This window comes from Bos indicus, chromosome 6 (genome assembly GCF_029378745.1).
Source record: "Bos indicus isolate NIAB-ARS_2022 breed Sahiwal x Tharparkar chromosome 6, NIAB-ARS_B.indTharparkar_mat_pri_1.0, whole genome shotgun sequence".
NCBI lineage: Eukaryota > Metazoa > Chordata > Mammalia > Artiodactyla > Bovidae > Bos > Bos indicus.
The window spans coordinates 2,015,600-2,033,353 of record NC_091765.1 but is presented as its reverse complement, the minus strand read 5'-3'; the positions used below and the strand labels follow the sequence as shown (position 1 = coordinate 2,033,353).

General features: G+C 40.5%; 1 protein-coding gene across 3 annotated transcripts in view; it reads right to left on the bottom strand.

Moving 5' to 3' along the window:
* MARCHF1 (membrane associated ring-CH-type finger 1) overlaps positions 1 to 17,754 on the bottom strand; it is a 610,217-nt gene that overhangs the window by 132,538 nt on the left and 459,925 nt on the right. For 2 of the 3 annotated variants that reach the window (XM_070790996.1, XM_070790994.1), the window contains exon 4: positions 7 to 86. In XM_070790996.1, coding sequence (XP_070647097.1) covers positions 7 to 86 — 80 coding nt within the window. Of the gene's footprint in view, positions 1 to 6; positions 247 to 17,754 lie in introns of those variants that run through there. The other variant, XM_019962183.2, reaches the window with a different exon arrangement.

The window sequence follows — 17,754 nt, the reverse complement described above, 5'->3', positions numbered from 1 at the left end:
ACTTACCTGCAGATGTCCTGAGTGGATGGACAGACAGACAACCTTGACTGGCTCCTGGGAGCTGTCCCAGTTGTTGGACTGCTGGCCTGGAGAAACAAGTTAGACAATTTGGCATCTTGGTTCAGGTAATACATGGTCGATATCTTGCTTTTTTTCCACATATTTAAAAAATTACAACAAACGTGGCTGCCGGTCATGTTGTTCGTAAGGCAGCTCACAGGATATAGGAAGTCAGAGGGCAGGTTTTGCAAAAGTAAAACTGATTTGAGGAACTTGGAACAGCTGAGAGAGATTCTGTACCACTTTGCTGTTGCTTCATTTGTGATAGAGGAAGATGAATCCACAAGTTTCTATTCTATTTACTGTAAACTTTTGAGTGGAATGGCTCAATTTTCCTTGGAAACAAATGTGTAACTCTTGAATAGCCTGTGATATAAAGGACACAACGGCTATTATGTGACAAAGATGATACTAATTCAGGAAGCTTCAATAATCAAATAGCCATTAGATTGCTAGATACTGCCTGGAGTTAACATTAAGTCACTTTAAGGCCCCATGAGATGATATATTTAAAAACACTTTATAATATTTAAAAGCCTGCAGTGATTATTATTATTTTATCATGGAGGCTAATAAAAATCTGTCCATCACAGCATTATTAACCTTCATAACTTTTAACTTCATGACCAGATTAAACCTGAGAATAAGAAAGCCTGAAATTATGTAGATTGGCATACATTTCAGTCTGTTTCATGAGACTCCTATGTTTGAAACACATCATTTTCTTCACTACTTTGAATTTTCTAACCATTATATTTAGTACATGTGATGATGATAAATAAAAAACTAGACTGTGTGAAGAATTTACTGTGTGCCAGGCATGGTACTGTGGTTTATCTGCCATCTGTTTAATCTTTATAATAATCTCACAAATGGGAAAGAATAATAACTAATAGTTTTGAGGGAATATTATATGCCAGTCACAGTTCTAAGTAATTTTCCTATGTTCATTCATTAGTACAAGAAACACATGTGGCAAATATGGTAATTTTTTTTCATGTTACAGATGAGGAAACTGAGAAATCAGTGCTGCTCCTTGCTGGTAGATGGTAGAGCAGAGCTTCATGTGAGAAATTCTGCTCCTTGATCTGCTCTCATACTCAACTCACAAGGCAACCCCCTCCTGTACACAGAGGCAACCCAGGGGGTTCAACCCCAGATTTAGACCAGTCTGACTGCACAGATGAAATTGCCAGCAAGAGAAATAACAGTAAAGGTAGTAAGATTAACCCCAAATTTCAAAGTTCTAAAAGTCCCCATATTAAAGATACATACATATAAATCAACTATAAGAAAAAAAAAAAAAACTGCAAAAAAGCATAAGTGTGTGAAAGCTGCACAATATGCTACTGAACAACCAATGTGTCACTGAAGAAATCAAAGAAGAAAAAAAAATACCTGGAGGCAAATGAAAATGGAAACAACCTACGCAACTCAGCAAAGACACTTCTAAGAGGAAAGTTTATTGCAATACAAGCTTACCTAGGGAAACAATTAAAAAATGTCAAATAAACAACTTATCTTTACACCTATAGGAGCTAGAAAAGGAAGAATAAGCAAAACCCAAAGTTGGCAGGAGGAAAGATATAATAAAGATCAGAGCAGAAATAAATGAACTAGAGACTTAAAAAACAATAGAAAAGATTAAACAAAAGTAATAGAAAAGATTAAACTAAGAGCTGGTTCTTTGAAATCTTTTCAAAATTGATAACTGTTTAGCCAGGATCATCAAGAAAAAAAGAGAGAGGGCACAGATCAATAAAATCAGAGAGGGAAAAGTAAAACTATAGTCAACACCACAGAAATACAGAGGATCATTAGAGACTACTATGAACAACCACAGGCTTATCAAATGGACAGACAACCTAGAAGAAATGGACAAATTCTTAGTAATGTATAGTCTAAAAAACTAGTGAATATAACAAAAAATAAACAGATTCACAGATATAGGAGACAAACTAGTCGTTATCAGTGTGGGGAGGGAACAGGGGAGGGACAAAATGAGAGCAGGGGTTAACAAGTACAAGCTGTTATGTATAAAATAAGAAAGTTGCAAGAATATACTGTACAACACATGAAATACAGCCAATATTTTATAAGAACTATGAATGTAGTGAAACTTAAAACATTCTGAGTCACTATGCTGTGCACTTATAACTCACACAATATCATACATCAAACACACTGCAGTGAAAAAAGATAAAAAAAAAAAAAAGGAAGACAATAAACATATCTGATTGTGGGGTCCAGAGGAAAACAAACGAATTCTAAGTCAAGAGGTTAGAAGAACTTCAAGAGGAGGTGTGAAGGGTTGACTAATACTGCCTCTTATTCCTACTCAAGATATCAACATTTTAATTTCTGGAATTTGTAAATCTGTTTCCTTACATAACAAAGTGACTTTGCACAGGTGATTAAGTTAAGTACCTTGACATGGAGAGATGGTCCTGCATTATCCAGGTGGACCAGGTGTAAGCATGAGGATCCTTCTAAGAGGGAGGTGGTAGCATTAGAGTCAGAGAGAGAAGATGAAAGGATGGAAGCAGAGGTCAAACAGAGGCATGCAGGTGTCCTCTAGAAGCTGGAAAAGGCTGGAAAACGAGCTCTCCCCTACAAGGGTCAAGAAGGAATGAGGTCCTGCTGACATCTGCAGTGTAGCTCCGTGAGACTCATGTTTGACTTCTGACCTCTAGAACTACAGGATGATACATTTGTGTGGTAATTTGTTTTAGCAGTCATAGGAAACTAATATAGGGGTAATACTCAGCTGGTTCCAAATAGGAAAAGGAGTATGTCAAGGCTGTTTATTGTCACTTATATGTAACTTATATGTAATTTTAACTTATATGCAGAGTACATCATGAGAAACGCTGGACTGGAAGAAACACAAGTTGGAATCAAGATTGCCGGGAGAAATATCAATAACCTCAGATATGCAGATGACACCACGCTTATGGCAGAAAGTGAAGAGGAACTAAAAAGCCTCTTGATGAAAGTGAAAGTGGAGAGTGAAAAAGTTGGCTTAAAGCTCAACATTCAGAAAACGAAGATCATGGCATCTGGTCCCATCACTTTATGGGGAATAGATGGGGAAACAGTGGAAACAGTGTCAGACTTTATTTTTGGGGGCTCCAAAATCACTGCAGATGGTGACTGCAGCCATGAAATGAAAAGTCGCTTACTCCTTGGAAGGAAAGTTATGACCAACCTAGATAGCATATTCAAAAGCAGAGACAGCAAAAGAGACACTGATGTATAGAACAGTCATATGGACTCTGTTGGAGAGGGAGAGGGTGGGAAGATTTGGGAGAATGGCATTGAAACATGTATAATATCATGTATGAAACGAGTTGCCAGTCCAGGTTCGATGCATGATACTGGATGCTTGGCGCTGGTGCACTGGGATGACCCAGAGGGATAGTATGGGGAGGGAGGAGGGAGGAGGGTTCAGGATGGGGAACACATGTATACCTGTGGCGGATTCATTTCGATATTTGGCAAAACTAATACAATTTTGTAAAGTTTAAAAATAAAATAAAATTTAAAAATTAAAAAAAAAAAAAAACAGAGACATTACTTTGCCAACAAAGGTCCGTCTAGTCAAGGCTATGGTTTTCCCTGTGGTCATGTATAGATGTGAGATTTGGACAGTGAAGAAGGCTGAGTGCGGAAGAATTGATGCCTTTGAACTGTGGTGTTGGAGAAGACTCTTGAGAGTCCCTTGGACTGCAAGGAGATCCAACCAGTCCATTCTGAAGGAGATCAGCCCTGGGATTTCTTTGGAAGGAATGATGCTAAAGCTGAAACTCCAGTACTTTGGCCACCTCATGCGAAGAGTTGACTCATTGAGAAAGACTCTGATGCTGGGAGGGATTGGGGGCAGGAGGAGAAGGGGACGACAGAGGATGAGATGGTTGGATGGCATCACTGACTCAATGGACGTGAGTCTGGGTGAACTCTGGGAGTTGGTGATGGACAGGGAGGTCTGGCATGCTGCAATTCATGGGGTCGCAAAGAGTCAGACACGACTGAGTGACTGAACTGAACTGAACTGAACTGAAGCAAAAAGGAAAGTAGGAGTTATTAAAGAAGAGATTAAAAACATTCTGAGGCAGAAGAAGCCATGTGCCCACAGGGGAGCGTTGCATCCTCCACATGTTCCAATAGACTGATGTGCACACTTTGTTCTTATTAAGTTTATTTTATTGAAGTATAGGGCCTTCCCTGGTGACTCAGTGGTAAAGAATCTGCCTGCAATGCAGGAGAACTGAATTTGATTCCTGGATCGGGAAGATCCCCTGAGGAGGGAATGGCAACCCACTCCAGTACTCTTGCCTGGAAAATCACATGGACAGAGGAGCCTAGCAGTCTACAGTCCCTGGGTTTGCAAAGAGTCAGACACAACTGACTGACAAATACACACATTGAAGCATCAGTTCAGTTCAGTCTCTCAGTCTCTTTGCGACCCCATGGACTGCAGCATGCCAGGCTTCCCTGTCCATCACCAACTCCCGGAGCTTGATCAAACTCATGTACACTGAGTCAGTGATGCCATCCAACCATCTTATCCTCTGTTGTTGCCTTCTCCTCCTGCCTTCAATCTTTCCCAGCATCAGGGTCTTTTCCAATGAGTCAGTTCTTTTCATTAGGTGGCTGAAGTATTGGAGCTTCAGGTTCAGCACCAGTCCTTCCAATAAATATTTAAGACTGATCTCCTTTAGGATGGACTGGTTGGATCTCTTTGCAGTCCAAGGGACTCTCAAGAGTCTTCTCCAGCACCACAGTTCAAAAGCATCAATTCTTCGCCACTCAGCTTTCTTTATAGTCTGCCTCTTACATCCATACATGACTACTGGGAAAACCATAGCTTTGACTAGATGGACCTTTGTTGGCAAGGTAATGTCTCTGCTTTTTAGCATGCTGTCTAGGTTGGTCATAGCTTTTCTTCCAAGGAGCAAGTGTCTTTTAGCTTCATGGTTGCAGTCACTATCTGCAGTGATTTTGGAGCCCCCCAAAATAAAGTCTTTTACTGTTTCTATTGTTTGCCTACCTATTTGCCATGAAATGATGGAACCAGATGCCATGATCTTAGTTTTTTGAATTTTAGGTCAGCTTTTTCATTCTTTCACTTTCATCAAGAGGCTCTTCAGTTCCTCTTCGCTTTCTGCCATAAGGGTGGTGTTATATGCATATCTGAAGTTATTGATATTTCTCCTGGCAATCTTGATTCCAGTTTGTGCTTCATCCAGCCCAGCATTTTGCATGATGTACTTTGCATATAAGTTAAATAAGCAGGGTGACAATATACAGTCTTGATGTACTCCTTTCTCAATTTGGAACTAGTTCATTGTTCCATTTCTGGTTCTGACTGTTGCTTCTTGATCTGCATACAGATTTCTCAGGAGGCAGATAAGATGGTGTGGTATTCCCATCTCTTTAGGAATTTTCCAGTTTGTTGTGCTTCACACAGTCCACGTTGTGTGTGATCCACACAAACAAACACTGAATTATAGTTGATTTATAATGTGTTAATTTCTGCTGTACAGCAAAGTGATTCATATTATATAAAATTCTTTTCCTTTGTGGTTTATTGTAGGATATTGAATATCTTTCCCTACTATGTGATAGGACCTTGTTGTTTATCCATTTTATAAATAACAGTTTGCATATGTTAATCCCAGACTCTCAGTCCTTCCCTCTCCCACCCCGCCTCCTCTTGGCAACCACAGGTCTGTTCTCTATGTCTGTGAGCTGGTTTCTGTTTCATGGATAAGTTCATTTGTGTCATGTATTAGGTTCCACATGTAAATGATATCATATGGCATTTGTTTTTCTCTTTCTGGAAAGAGATTTACTTCACTTAGTGGATTATCTCTCCGTCTATCCATGTTGCTATAAATGGCATTATTTCATTCTTTTTTATGGCTGAGTACTAGTCTATTGTGTATACCAATGTATTTCATTCTTCTTTATGGTTGAGTGGTATTCCAGTGTGTATACCACTTCTTTGTCCATTTATCTGTCAATGGACATTTTGGTTGTTTCCATGTCTTGGTTATTGTGAATAGTTCTGCTCTGAAAATAGAGCTCCATGTATCTTTTGAATTAGCATTTTGTCTGGATACATGCCCAGGAGGGGGGTTACTGGATCATATGGCAACTCTATTTTTAGTTTTTTGGGGGGAACTTCTGTACTATTTTCCATAGTAGCTGCACCAATTTACATCCCCACCAACAGTGTAGGAGGGCTCCCTTTTCTCCACACCCTTTTAAACATTCGTTATTTGTAACATCTGCATACTTTCGACTTTTAATTTTCTGAGACTTTTCCATCAATTCATGAACACTGTGTATTTTTAATGTCTTTGAATGTCATCTTTGGACACCAGTCCACGTTTGGTGATCTCCTTTAATATTTGTATCAAAACTAACTTATTTAAAGTTTTAAATTTAGATCAACTTCATATCTGTACCCATCGAAAGCATAACCAGGTTTTGTAAAATATAAGCATTTTTCTGTACTTGAAGCAGTAAATTTTGTTAGAATGTGTACCATTTATTCCACATACAGCAAGTGAGTTTAGTAGGAATCTCTACATACAGCAGACACTGAATAAAGACCACATATGTGAAGTTTGCTCCTCATTCTTTTTGAAAAACAGCAACACAACCCCAAAGTGACTCCCAACCATTGATAATGTGACTATAAATGTGGATCACAATATGATGACCATCATAATGGGTATCCATGGCTACTTAATGGTATGTTAAAGCCAATTCCATGAGACTGCACAAAGATCTTGAAATAGACATCATCATGATAAAACACATTTTATAACCTCACAGTTCTGGGCAAATGCATGTTCTGCAATGGGAAAGTTATTTATCAACAAATAATAATGCCAAACATTAAAAAAGATACAGCTTTCCTTTGGAGAGGTTTGGCTTCAGCATGATACTGACTCGAATAGCATTTATGTCTACGATGCTGAAGGATTCTGAAGAGAACTAAAATCATGCTTGTTGCCCCTCAGGAGTCTTTGAATAGCTCACATCTGGTTTTAGTTTATATATGTTCAGTGGGCCAGTGTCTCCTGCTGGAGCAGATGCTGCCATGCCTCCTGGGACCCTTACCCGACCCTGAGTTCACTTGCCCGTGGACTGCTTCCCACTTGCACTCTCTGCCCTGGGTTTTTCCTGATAGCACGTGCACTTGCTGGGTTGCACATGGGCATAGCCTAGGAGTGTGGAATAAATCAAACTGCTGGAGGACAGCTCTCAGATTGGAGTCAATGCATAAATGCCCTGCTTTTTCATCTTCCCGGGGCAGTGCTGAAGTGACTTCCAGAGTCTCTCAAAACGTTCCAAGCTGGATGAAAACTCATGAGTTGTCCCCAGCACATCAACACACTGTTTATTGGCATTTCCCCTTTCTCTGTCTTACTTTTCTCATGCATTATCTACTTTCCAGGATCCCCTCCCCGCAAAACTACCTGCACCCAACAAAGACACCACCAAAATTGACTGGAATCTACTTGACCAGCTAATTGATATGAAATTAATATCAGCTTGTGTCACTTTTGATTCATTTGCTCAGCGAAAATTAATAAGGATCTATCAAGTAATAAACACGATCGTGAGTTCTGGGATTAAGAAACAGATGGTATTCTGATAGGGCTTCTTATTTAGTGGGAAAGAGGTGTAAGTGAACAGGTGATTTTAATATAGTCTAGGATGTCCTGAGAGTGTGGTAGTGTGAATTCTGGTGAAGGAAGGGTACCGAATGCAAGATGGAACAGAGATATAAAGTAAGCGCCCCAGGGGAGATGACAGGTTACCTCAAAAGGGCTGAGTTGGTGATGGGGGTAAGCAGCCCACACTGGGAGAAACGTGCTTTAGAGCAGAGTGGGGAGATCAGGGAACCACAGAAAGTTTGGTGATGGTTGGACGGAGGGTGGTGAGTGAGATAGGAAGTGATAAAATTCAGGAGAGAAGAGCAGAGAGGTGTCCCACATGCCACATTGAAATGTTTGAATTGTACCCTTAAACAAATGGAAAGTCACTGAGAGCTGGTCATTAGCAAAAGGAAATGATTAAATTGGGGCACTAGAAAGCTCACTATGGCAGCTGAGAACTGGAAGATCCAGAACTGATCATCAACAGGCAGAAGAATTAGGATTCAGTATATCCAAGATTTGACAGGGAAAGAGGAGAGGAAAATCTTAAGAAATACCATTCCAAGTAGATGCTTTATTTTTAAACATAATAAAATTATTTGAAATATCAGCTGAACAAAGTAACATGGGGAAACATCTAGGAATATACTTTTTAAAAAGCTACATGAAATCAGAGGACATTTACCAAATATCAAAACACAGTATGAATTTTCAGAAATAAGAATATGTGGCTAGCAAAGATACATCATGGAGAATGCAATGGCACCCCACTCCAGTACTGTTGCCTGGAAAATCCCATGGACGGAGGAGCCTGGTAGGCTGCAGTCCATGGGGTCGCTAAGAGTCGGACACAACTAAGCGACTTCACTTTTCACTTTCCACTTTCATGCATTGGAGAAGGAAATGGCAACCCACTCCAGTGTTCTTGCCTGGAGAATCCCTTGGATGGAGAAGCCTGGTAGGCTGCAGTCCATGGGGTCACACAGAATCGGACACGACTGAAGCGACTTAGCAAAAAAGATACATCATAAAAACAGAAATCTATCCACCTATCATCACCATCTGTCAATTATCTATTTACTATCTATCTATCTGTCTATCATCATCACCTGTCTTAGGAAGTCAAGAGATACCTAGAGTAACAGGCAAGTTTGGCCTGGGAGTACAAAATGAAGCCTGGCAAAGGCTAACACAGTTTTGACAAGAGAATGCGCTAGTCATAGCAAACACCCTATTCCAATGACACAAAAAATGAATCTACATATGGACATCACCAGATGGAATACTGAAATCAGAATTATTATGTTTTTTTTTGCAGCAAAAGATGGAGAAGTTCTATACAGTCAGCAAAAACAAGACCTGGGGCTGATTGTGGCTGAGATAATGAGGGCTTTATTGCAAAATTCAGGCATAAATTGAAGAAAGTAGGGAAAACCAAAAGACAATTCAGGTATGAACTAAATAAAATCCTTTATGATTATACAGTGGAAGTGACAAATAGATTCAAGGGATTAGATTTGATAGAATGCCTGAAGAACTATGGATGGAGGTTCATAACATGGTACAGGAAGCAGTGACAAAAACCATCCCCAAGAAGAAGAAATGCAAGAAGGCAAAATGGTTGTTTGAGGAGTCCTTACAGATAGCTGAGAAATGAAGAGGAACAAAAGGCAAAGGAGAAAGGAAAAGATATGATGAACTAAATGCAGAGTTCCAAAGAATACCAAGGAGAGATAAGAAGGCCTTCCTATATGAGCAATGCAAATAGAGGAAAATGATAGAATGGGAAAGAATAGAGATCTCTTCAAGAAAATTGGAGACACCAAGGGAATATTTTCATGCAAAGATGGACACAATAAAGGACAGAAACAGAAAGAAACTAATAGAAGAAGAAGACTAAGAAGTGGCAAGAACACGCAGAAGACCTGTACAGAAAAGGTCTTAATGACCCAGATAATCACAATGGTGTTGTCACTCACCTAGAGCCAGACATCCTGAAGTGTGAAGTCAAGTGGACCTTAGGAAGCATTAGAATGAAGAAAACTAGTGGAGGTGATTGAATTCCAGCTGAGCTATTTCAAATCCTAAAAGATGATGCTGTTAAAGTGCTGCACTCAATATGTCAGCAAATTTGGAAAACTCAGCAGTGACCACAGAACTGGAAAAGGTCAGTTTTCATTCCAATTCCAAAGAAGGGCAATGCCAGACAATATTTAAGCTACCATACAAATGTGTTCATTTCAAATGCTAGCAAAGTAATCCTAAAAATCCTTCAAGCTAGGCTTCAACAGCATGTGATTCAAGAACTTCCAAATGTACAAGCTGGATTTAGAAAAGTCAGAGGAACCAGATATCAAATGGATGCAACATCTGCTGGATCATAGAAAAAGCAAGAGAATTAAAAAAAAAAAAAGTCTACTTCTGTTTAATTGACTATGCTAAAATCTAGAACTAACATTAAAAAAAGATGTCTTTTTCATCAGAGGGGACTGGAATGCAAAAGTAGGAAGTCAAGAGGTAGCTGGAGTGACAGACAAGTTTGGCCTTGGAGTACAAAATGAAGCAGGGCAAAGGCTAACAGAATTTTGCCAATAGAACACACTATTCATAGCAAATACACTCTTCCAACAACATGAGATGACTCTACACATGAACATCACCAGATGGCCAATATGGAAATCAAATTGATTATATGCTTTGCAACCAAAGATGGAGAAGCTCTATACAGTCAGCAAAAACAAGATCAGGAGATGACTGTGGCTCAGATCATTAATTTCTTATTGCAAAATTCAGACTTAGACTGAAGAAAGTAGGGAAAACCACAAGACCATTCAGATATTAGCTAAATCAAATCCCTGTTGATAATATAGAGGAAGAGACAAATAGATTCAAGGGATTAGATCTGATAGACAGAGTGCCTGAAGAACTATGGGTGGAGGTTCGTAACATTGTACAGGAGGCAGTAATTGAAACAATCACCAAGAAGAAGAAATGCAAAAAGGCAAATGGTTGTCTGAGAAGGCCTTACAAATAGCTGAGAAAAGAAGAGAAGTGAAAGGCAAAGGAGAAAAGGGAAGATATATCCATCTGAATGGAGAGTTCCAAAGAATAACAAGGAGAGATAAGAAAGCCTTCTTATGTGAGCAATGAAAATAGAGGAAAATGATAGAATGCGAAAGACTAGAGATGTCTTCAAGAAAATTAGAGACACCAAGGGAACATTTCATGCAAAGATGGACTCAATAAAGGACAGAAATGGTATGGATCTAACAGAAGCAGAAGATATTAGGAAGAGGTGGCAAAAATACACAGAAGAACTCTACAAAAAATATCTTAATGACACAGATAACCATGATGGTGTGATCACTCACCTAGAGTCAGATATCCTGGAGTGTGAAGTCAAGTGGGCCTTAGGAAGCAGAACTAGAAACAAAGCTAGTGGAGGTGATGGAACTCCCGCTGAGCTATTTCATATTCTAAAAGATGATGCTGTTAAAGTGATGTACTCAATAAGCCAGCAAATCTGGAAAACTCAGCAGTGGCCACAAGACTGGAAAAGGTCAGTTTCCATTCAAATTCCAAAGAAAGGCAAGGCCAAAGAATGTCCAAACTACTGCACAATTGCCCTCAGTTCACATGCTAGCGAAGTAATGCTCAAAAATCTCTAAGCCAGGCTTCAACATTATGTGAACTGTGAACTTCCAGATTCAAGCTGGATTTAGAAAAGGCAGAGGAACCAGAGATCAAATCGCCAACATCCCTTATATCATAGAAAAAGCAAGAATGTTCCAGAAGAATATCTACTTCTGCTTCACTGATTACGCTAAAGCCTTTGACTGTGTGGATCACAGCAAACTGGAAAATTCTTAAAGAGATGGGAATACCTCAACTTACCTCCTGAGAAATCTGTATGCAGGTCAAGAAGCAATAGTTAGAACTGGACATGGAACAGTGGACTGGTTCAAAATTGGGAAAGGAGTACATCAAGACTGCATATTGTCACCTTGCTTATTTAATTTATATGCAGAGTACATCATGTGAAATGCTGGACTGGATGAAGGACAAGCTGGAATAAAGATTGCAAGGAGAGATATCAATAACCTCAGATACATAGATGACACTACCCTTATGGCAGAAAGTGAAGATGAACTAAAGAGCCTCTTGATGAAAGTTAAAGAGGAGAGTGGAAAAGTTGGCTTAAAACTCAATATTCAAAAAGCTAAGATTGTGGCATCTGGTCCCATCACTTCATGGCAAACAGGTGGGGGAAACAATGGAAAGAGTGACAGATTTAGGGACTGAATTACGACAAGATTCTCAGTAGAATCAACCCCCCCAAACAGACTTCAAAATGCACCTTTAACTTGACTTTCTACCTGTCTTGTCTTATGTGCCCAGATCCTTCATTTATGGTTCTTGGAATGATGTCTGAAATATACCACCTGCACTGAATGTCTTGTTACTAGTACTGATTTGAAGGAAATCCAAACTGAGAGATAGTTTGTACCAGAGATAGTGCTGGAAAGAAGAACCACAGGATAAAATTTAGGAGCTGGGTCACTCATGGCCGGACATAAGAGGAGACCTTCTGCTGGGGGTGAGTGCAGTGGTGATGATGCCTAGATGCCTCATGATTCCTCCGGGAAGCTGAGGTGCAGGTAGTGGGAAGCATGCAGAAGCCCAAGCGTTTGCACAGGAAGAGCCAATGGTAATTAGAAAGACACACAGTTGCGTGGCTTGATTTCCTGCTTTGGAGGCTTCTATGAAAGACAATGGGAGGTTCAGCTGGGCCAGATAGCAACCTAAGGTGCTTTGTGTCTATCCCCAAGGTTCATCAGCCCCTAACCATTCAGGTGTGCAATTCTTGGCAACATATATTTTTTTTTTTTAAATCTCATACACTAGATTTACTTTGTTCTGGAAGATGTTAAAAGCAAACAGTTCTCTGGATGCCTAAAAGTAATGTGTAGGTTTACTGAGGTTTGTTTTCAGATATTTAAGCTAGATATAGAAAACAGACATATGTTTATCAAAGGGGAAAGAGAGCCTGGATATATCAGGACTTTGGGATTAACATATATACACTACTGTATATAGATAGATAATCAACAAGGACGAACTAGAGAGCACAGAGAACTCAATATTTATAATAACATATAAGGGAAAAGAATCTGTGATCTTTGTGACCCAGTGGACTGCAGCATGAGGATGTGAGGCCTCCTTGTTCCTCACCATCTCCTAGAGTTCCCCCAAGTTCATGTCCACGGAGTTGGTGATGCCGTCCAACCATCTCATCCTCTGTGTCCTTCTTCTCCTTTTGCTTTCAGTTTTTCCCAGCATCAGGGACTTTCCCAATGAGTCAACTGTTCGCATCAGGTGGCCAAAGTATTGGAGCTTCAGCTTCAGCATCGGTCCTTCCAATGAGTATTCAGGGTTGATTTCTCTTAGGATTGACTGGTTTGATCTTCTTGTTCTCCAAGGGACTCTCAAGAGTCTTCTCTTGAGAGTATATATGTATGTAAATGTACATATATGTATACATATGTATATACATATATATACATTATACCTTCCTCGCCCCCCACCATCCTCTCCACAAACCTTGCTGGGGTATATAAATGGGGAGGAAACCCTGGAATGTCATCCCTGGTCTCCTCTCCTTGTCCTGCCCTTCAGTACAAGTAGTTGAAATCAAAGTGGGATTCCTATTCCTGCTACTGCTAAGTCACTTCAGTCGTGTCTGACTCTGTGTGACCCCATAGGTGGCAGCCCACCAGGCTCCTCCGTCCCTGGGATTCTCCAGGCAAGAACGCTGGAGTGGGTTGCCATTTCCTACTCCAATGCATGAAAGTGAAAAGTGAAAGTGAAGTTGCTCAGTCATGTCTGACTCTTAGCGATCCCATGGACTGCAGCCCACCAGGCTCCCCTGCCCATGGGATTCTCCAGGCAAGAGCACTGGAGTGGGGTGCCATTAAATTTTGTTTTAGTCATTCCCCTTTCTCCCTACCCTATTTGTTGTTGTTCAGTCACTAAGTCATGTCTTGAAACTAACACAACATTGTAAATTAACTATACTTCAATAAAAAAAAAAAAAAGTCAAGCAGGAGTTAGGCAGAGAGTGGCCTCTTGGAAGACCACAGAACCTGTCAGATTTGATTCTATGAGTAGTAGTCACAATAATAATTATAGCAACACTAATAATAATCAGAAATAGTAAATACTGGTTTATTTACCAAAGCCTTATAACATGCTTTACTTATATATATGTATCCAACATATACAACCTTGGAAAGTATGAATTATTATACTCCTTTAATAGAATGCAAAATACTAAGTCTTAAAGAATTCACAGAATTTGGCAGTGTTCTTTCCATTTCATAGGGGACTGTAGGGATTTAGGCCCATCATCCCACCCCTGGCCTCTTCCCCTTCCCCCTTTTATGTCTCACTCTCCTTCTCCCTCATTCCTGCTGCCTAGGAAGCATTTCCCAAAGGGTACCCATACAAGTCCCTGTCCAACATCCTGCTTTTGTGTGAACAGCAGCTCAGACCCTGGATGTTTAGGGCGGGCTGTATGTCAGGTGAATGGATTGGTTGCTGCCTTCACACCTGTCAGCCTGGACCTCCTCCCACATTCCTGCAGTTGTGTGTATTCCCCATCACCTGAGCCCTCTAGTTGCAGGTCTGCTGCCTTGCTGCTGCTGCTGCTGCTAAGTTGCTTCAGTCGTGTCCAACTCTGTGTGACCCCATAGATAGCAGCCCACTAGGCTCTGCCATCCCTGGGATTCTCCAGGCAAGATCACTGGAGTGGATCTGCTGCCCTGCAACTGAATCTATTTACAAGAAGATCAAGTTCCAAAACCCTGGCTCTTTCTTTAACATGGTGCAATTACTTATTCAGAGAGAAGATAAATATTCTTCTCATAGTTCTCACTGCTTGCCATTTTTCTTCATTTTATCAGTATTCCATGAGCTTTAAGATATGCCTCAAGAGAGATTCCCCAGTCATTTCCTTCATCTTATTAAAAAGGCTTCAGTGGTTCCTGATTGTCTAATAAATTAAATACAAAGAGACTTTGTTGTTGTTGGTTAGTTGCTAAGTTATATCTGACTCTTTTGCAACTCTGTGGACTGTAGCCTGCCAGGCTCCTCTGTCCATGGGATTTCCCAGGCAAGAATACTGGAGTGGGTTGCCATTTCCTTCTGCAGGGGATTTCCCAACCCAGGGGTCAAACATATGTTTCCTGCATTGGCAGGAGATTCTTTACCACTGGACCACCAAGGATATAGCGCCTTGGGTTCTGCGTTCCACCTACTTTTCTGGTATTTACTTTAGTCAGTACTTTCAATGCCCAGCTTCTAGAAAAGCATTTTGTTATTATTATCAAATATATCTCATACTCGAATTTCTTTTTTTAATATAAATTTATTTATTTTAATTGGAGGCTAATTACTTTACAATATTGTATTGGTTTTGCCATACACTGACATGAATCTGCCACGGGTGTACATGTGTTCCCCATCCTGAACCCCCATCCTCCCTCCCTCCCCATACCATCCCTCTGGGTCATCCCAGTGCACCAGCCCTGAGCATCCTGTCATACTCAAATTTCTATATCTTTCTCTATCAGTTCAGTTCAGTTCAGTCGCTCAGTCGTGTATGACTCTTTGTGACCCCATGAACTGCAGGCATGCCAGGCCTCCCTGTCCATCACCAACTCCCAGAGTTCACTCAAACTCATGTCCATCGAGTCGGTGATACCATCCAACCATCTCATTCTCTGTTGTCCCTTTCTCCTCCTGCCTCCAATCCCTCCCAGCATCAGAGACTTTTCCAATGAGTCAACTCTTCGCATGAGGTGGCCAAAATACTGGAGTTTCAGCTTTAGCATCACTCCTTCCAATGAACACCCAGGACTGATCTCCTTCAGAATAGACTGGTTAGATCTCCTTGCAGTCCAAGGGACTCTCAAGAGTCTTCTCCAACACCACAGTTCAAAACCATCAATTCTTCAGCACTCAGCTTTCTTCACAGTCCAACTTTCACATTCATACATGACCACTGAAAAAACCATAGCCTTGACTAGACGGACCTTTGTTGGCAAAGTAATGTCTCTGCTTTTGAATATGCTACCTAGGTTGGTCATAACTTTCCTTCCAAGGAGTGAGCATCTTTTAATTTCATGGCTGCAATCACCATCTGCAGTGATTTTGGAGCCCCCAAAAATAAAGTCTGACACTGTTTCCACTGTTTCCCATCTATTTCCCATGAAGTGATGGGACCAGATGCCATGATCTTCGTTTTCTGAATGTTGAGCTTTAAGCCAACTTTTTCACTCTCCACTTTCACTTTCATCAAGAGGCTTTTTAGTTCCTCTTCACTTTCTGCCATAAGCGTGGTGTCATCTGCATATCTGAGGTTACTGATATTTCTCCCAACAATCTTAATTCCAGCTTGTGCTTCTTCCAGCCCAGCATTTCTCATGATGTACTCTGCATAGAAGTTAAATAAGCAGGGTGACAATATACCGCCCTGATGTACTCCTTTTCCTATTTGGAACCAGTCTGTTCTTCCATGTCCAGTTCTAACTGTTGCTTCCTGACTTGCATATAGGTTTCTCAAGAGGCAGGTTAGGTGGTCTGATATCCCCATCTCTTTCAGAATTTTCCAGAGTTTATTGTGATCCACACAGTCAAAGGCTCTGGCATAGTCAAAAAGCAGAAATAGATGTTCTTCTTTTCTTTTTTTTAAATTTTATTTTTAAACTTTACATAATTGTATTAGTTTTGCCAAATATCAAAATGAATCCACCACAGGTATACATGTGCTCCCCATCCTGAGCCCTCCTCCCTCCTCCCTCCCCATACCATCCCTCTGGGTCGTCCCAGTGCACTAGCCCCAAGCATCCAGTATCGTGCATCGAACCTGGACTGGCATCTCGTTTCATACATGATATTTTACATGTTTTTCTGGAACTCTCTTGTTTTTTCCATGATCCAGCAGATGTTGGCAATTTGATCTCTGGTTCCTCTGCCTTTTCTAAAACCAGCTTGAACATCAGGAAGTTCACTGTTCACGTATTGCTGAAGCCTGGCTTGGAGAATTTTGAGCATTACTTTACTAGCGTGTGAGATGAGTGCAATTGTGCTGTAGTTTGAGCATTCTTTGGCATTGCCTTTCTTTGGGATTGGAATGAAAACTGTCCTTTTCTAGTCTTGTGGCTACTGCTGGGTTTTCCAAATTTGTTGGCATATTGAGTGCAGCACTTTCACAGCATCATCTCCAGGATTTCAAATAGCTCACCTGGAATTCCATCACCTCCACTAGCTTTGTTCATAGTGATGCTTTCTAAGGCCCATTTGACTTCACATTCCAAGATGTCTGGCTCTAGGTGAGTGATCTCACCATAGTGGTTATTCTGGTCATGAAGATCTTTTTGTACAGTTCTTTGTATTATTGCCACCTCTTAATATCTTCTGCTTCTGTTAGGTCCATACCATTTCTGTCCTTTATTGAGCCCATCTTTGCATGAAATGTTCCCTTGGTATCTCTCATTTTCTTGAAGCGATCTCTAGTCTTTCCCATTCTGTTGTTTTCCTCTATTTCTTTGCATTGATCGCTGAGGAGGGCTTTCTTATCTCTCCTTGCTATTCTTTGGAACTCTGCATTCAGATGGGTATATCTTTCCTTTTCTCCTTTGCTTTTCACTTCTCTTCTTTTCACAGATATTTGTAAGGCCTCCCCAGACAGCCGTTTTGCCTTTTTGCATTTCTTTTCCACGGCAATGGTCTTGATCCCTGTCTACTGTACAATATCATGAACCTCCGTCCATAGTTCATCAGGCACTCTATCAGATCTAGTCCCTTAAATCTATTTCTCACTTCCACTGTATAATCATAAGGAATTTGATTTAAGTCATACTTGAATGGTCTAGTGGTTTTCCCTACTTTCTTCAATTTAATTCTGAATTTGTCAATAAGGAGTTCTTGATTTGAGCCACAGTTAGTTCCCGGTCTT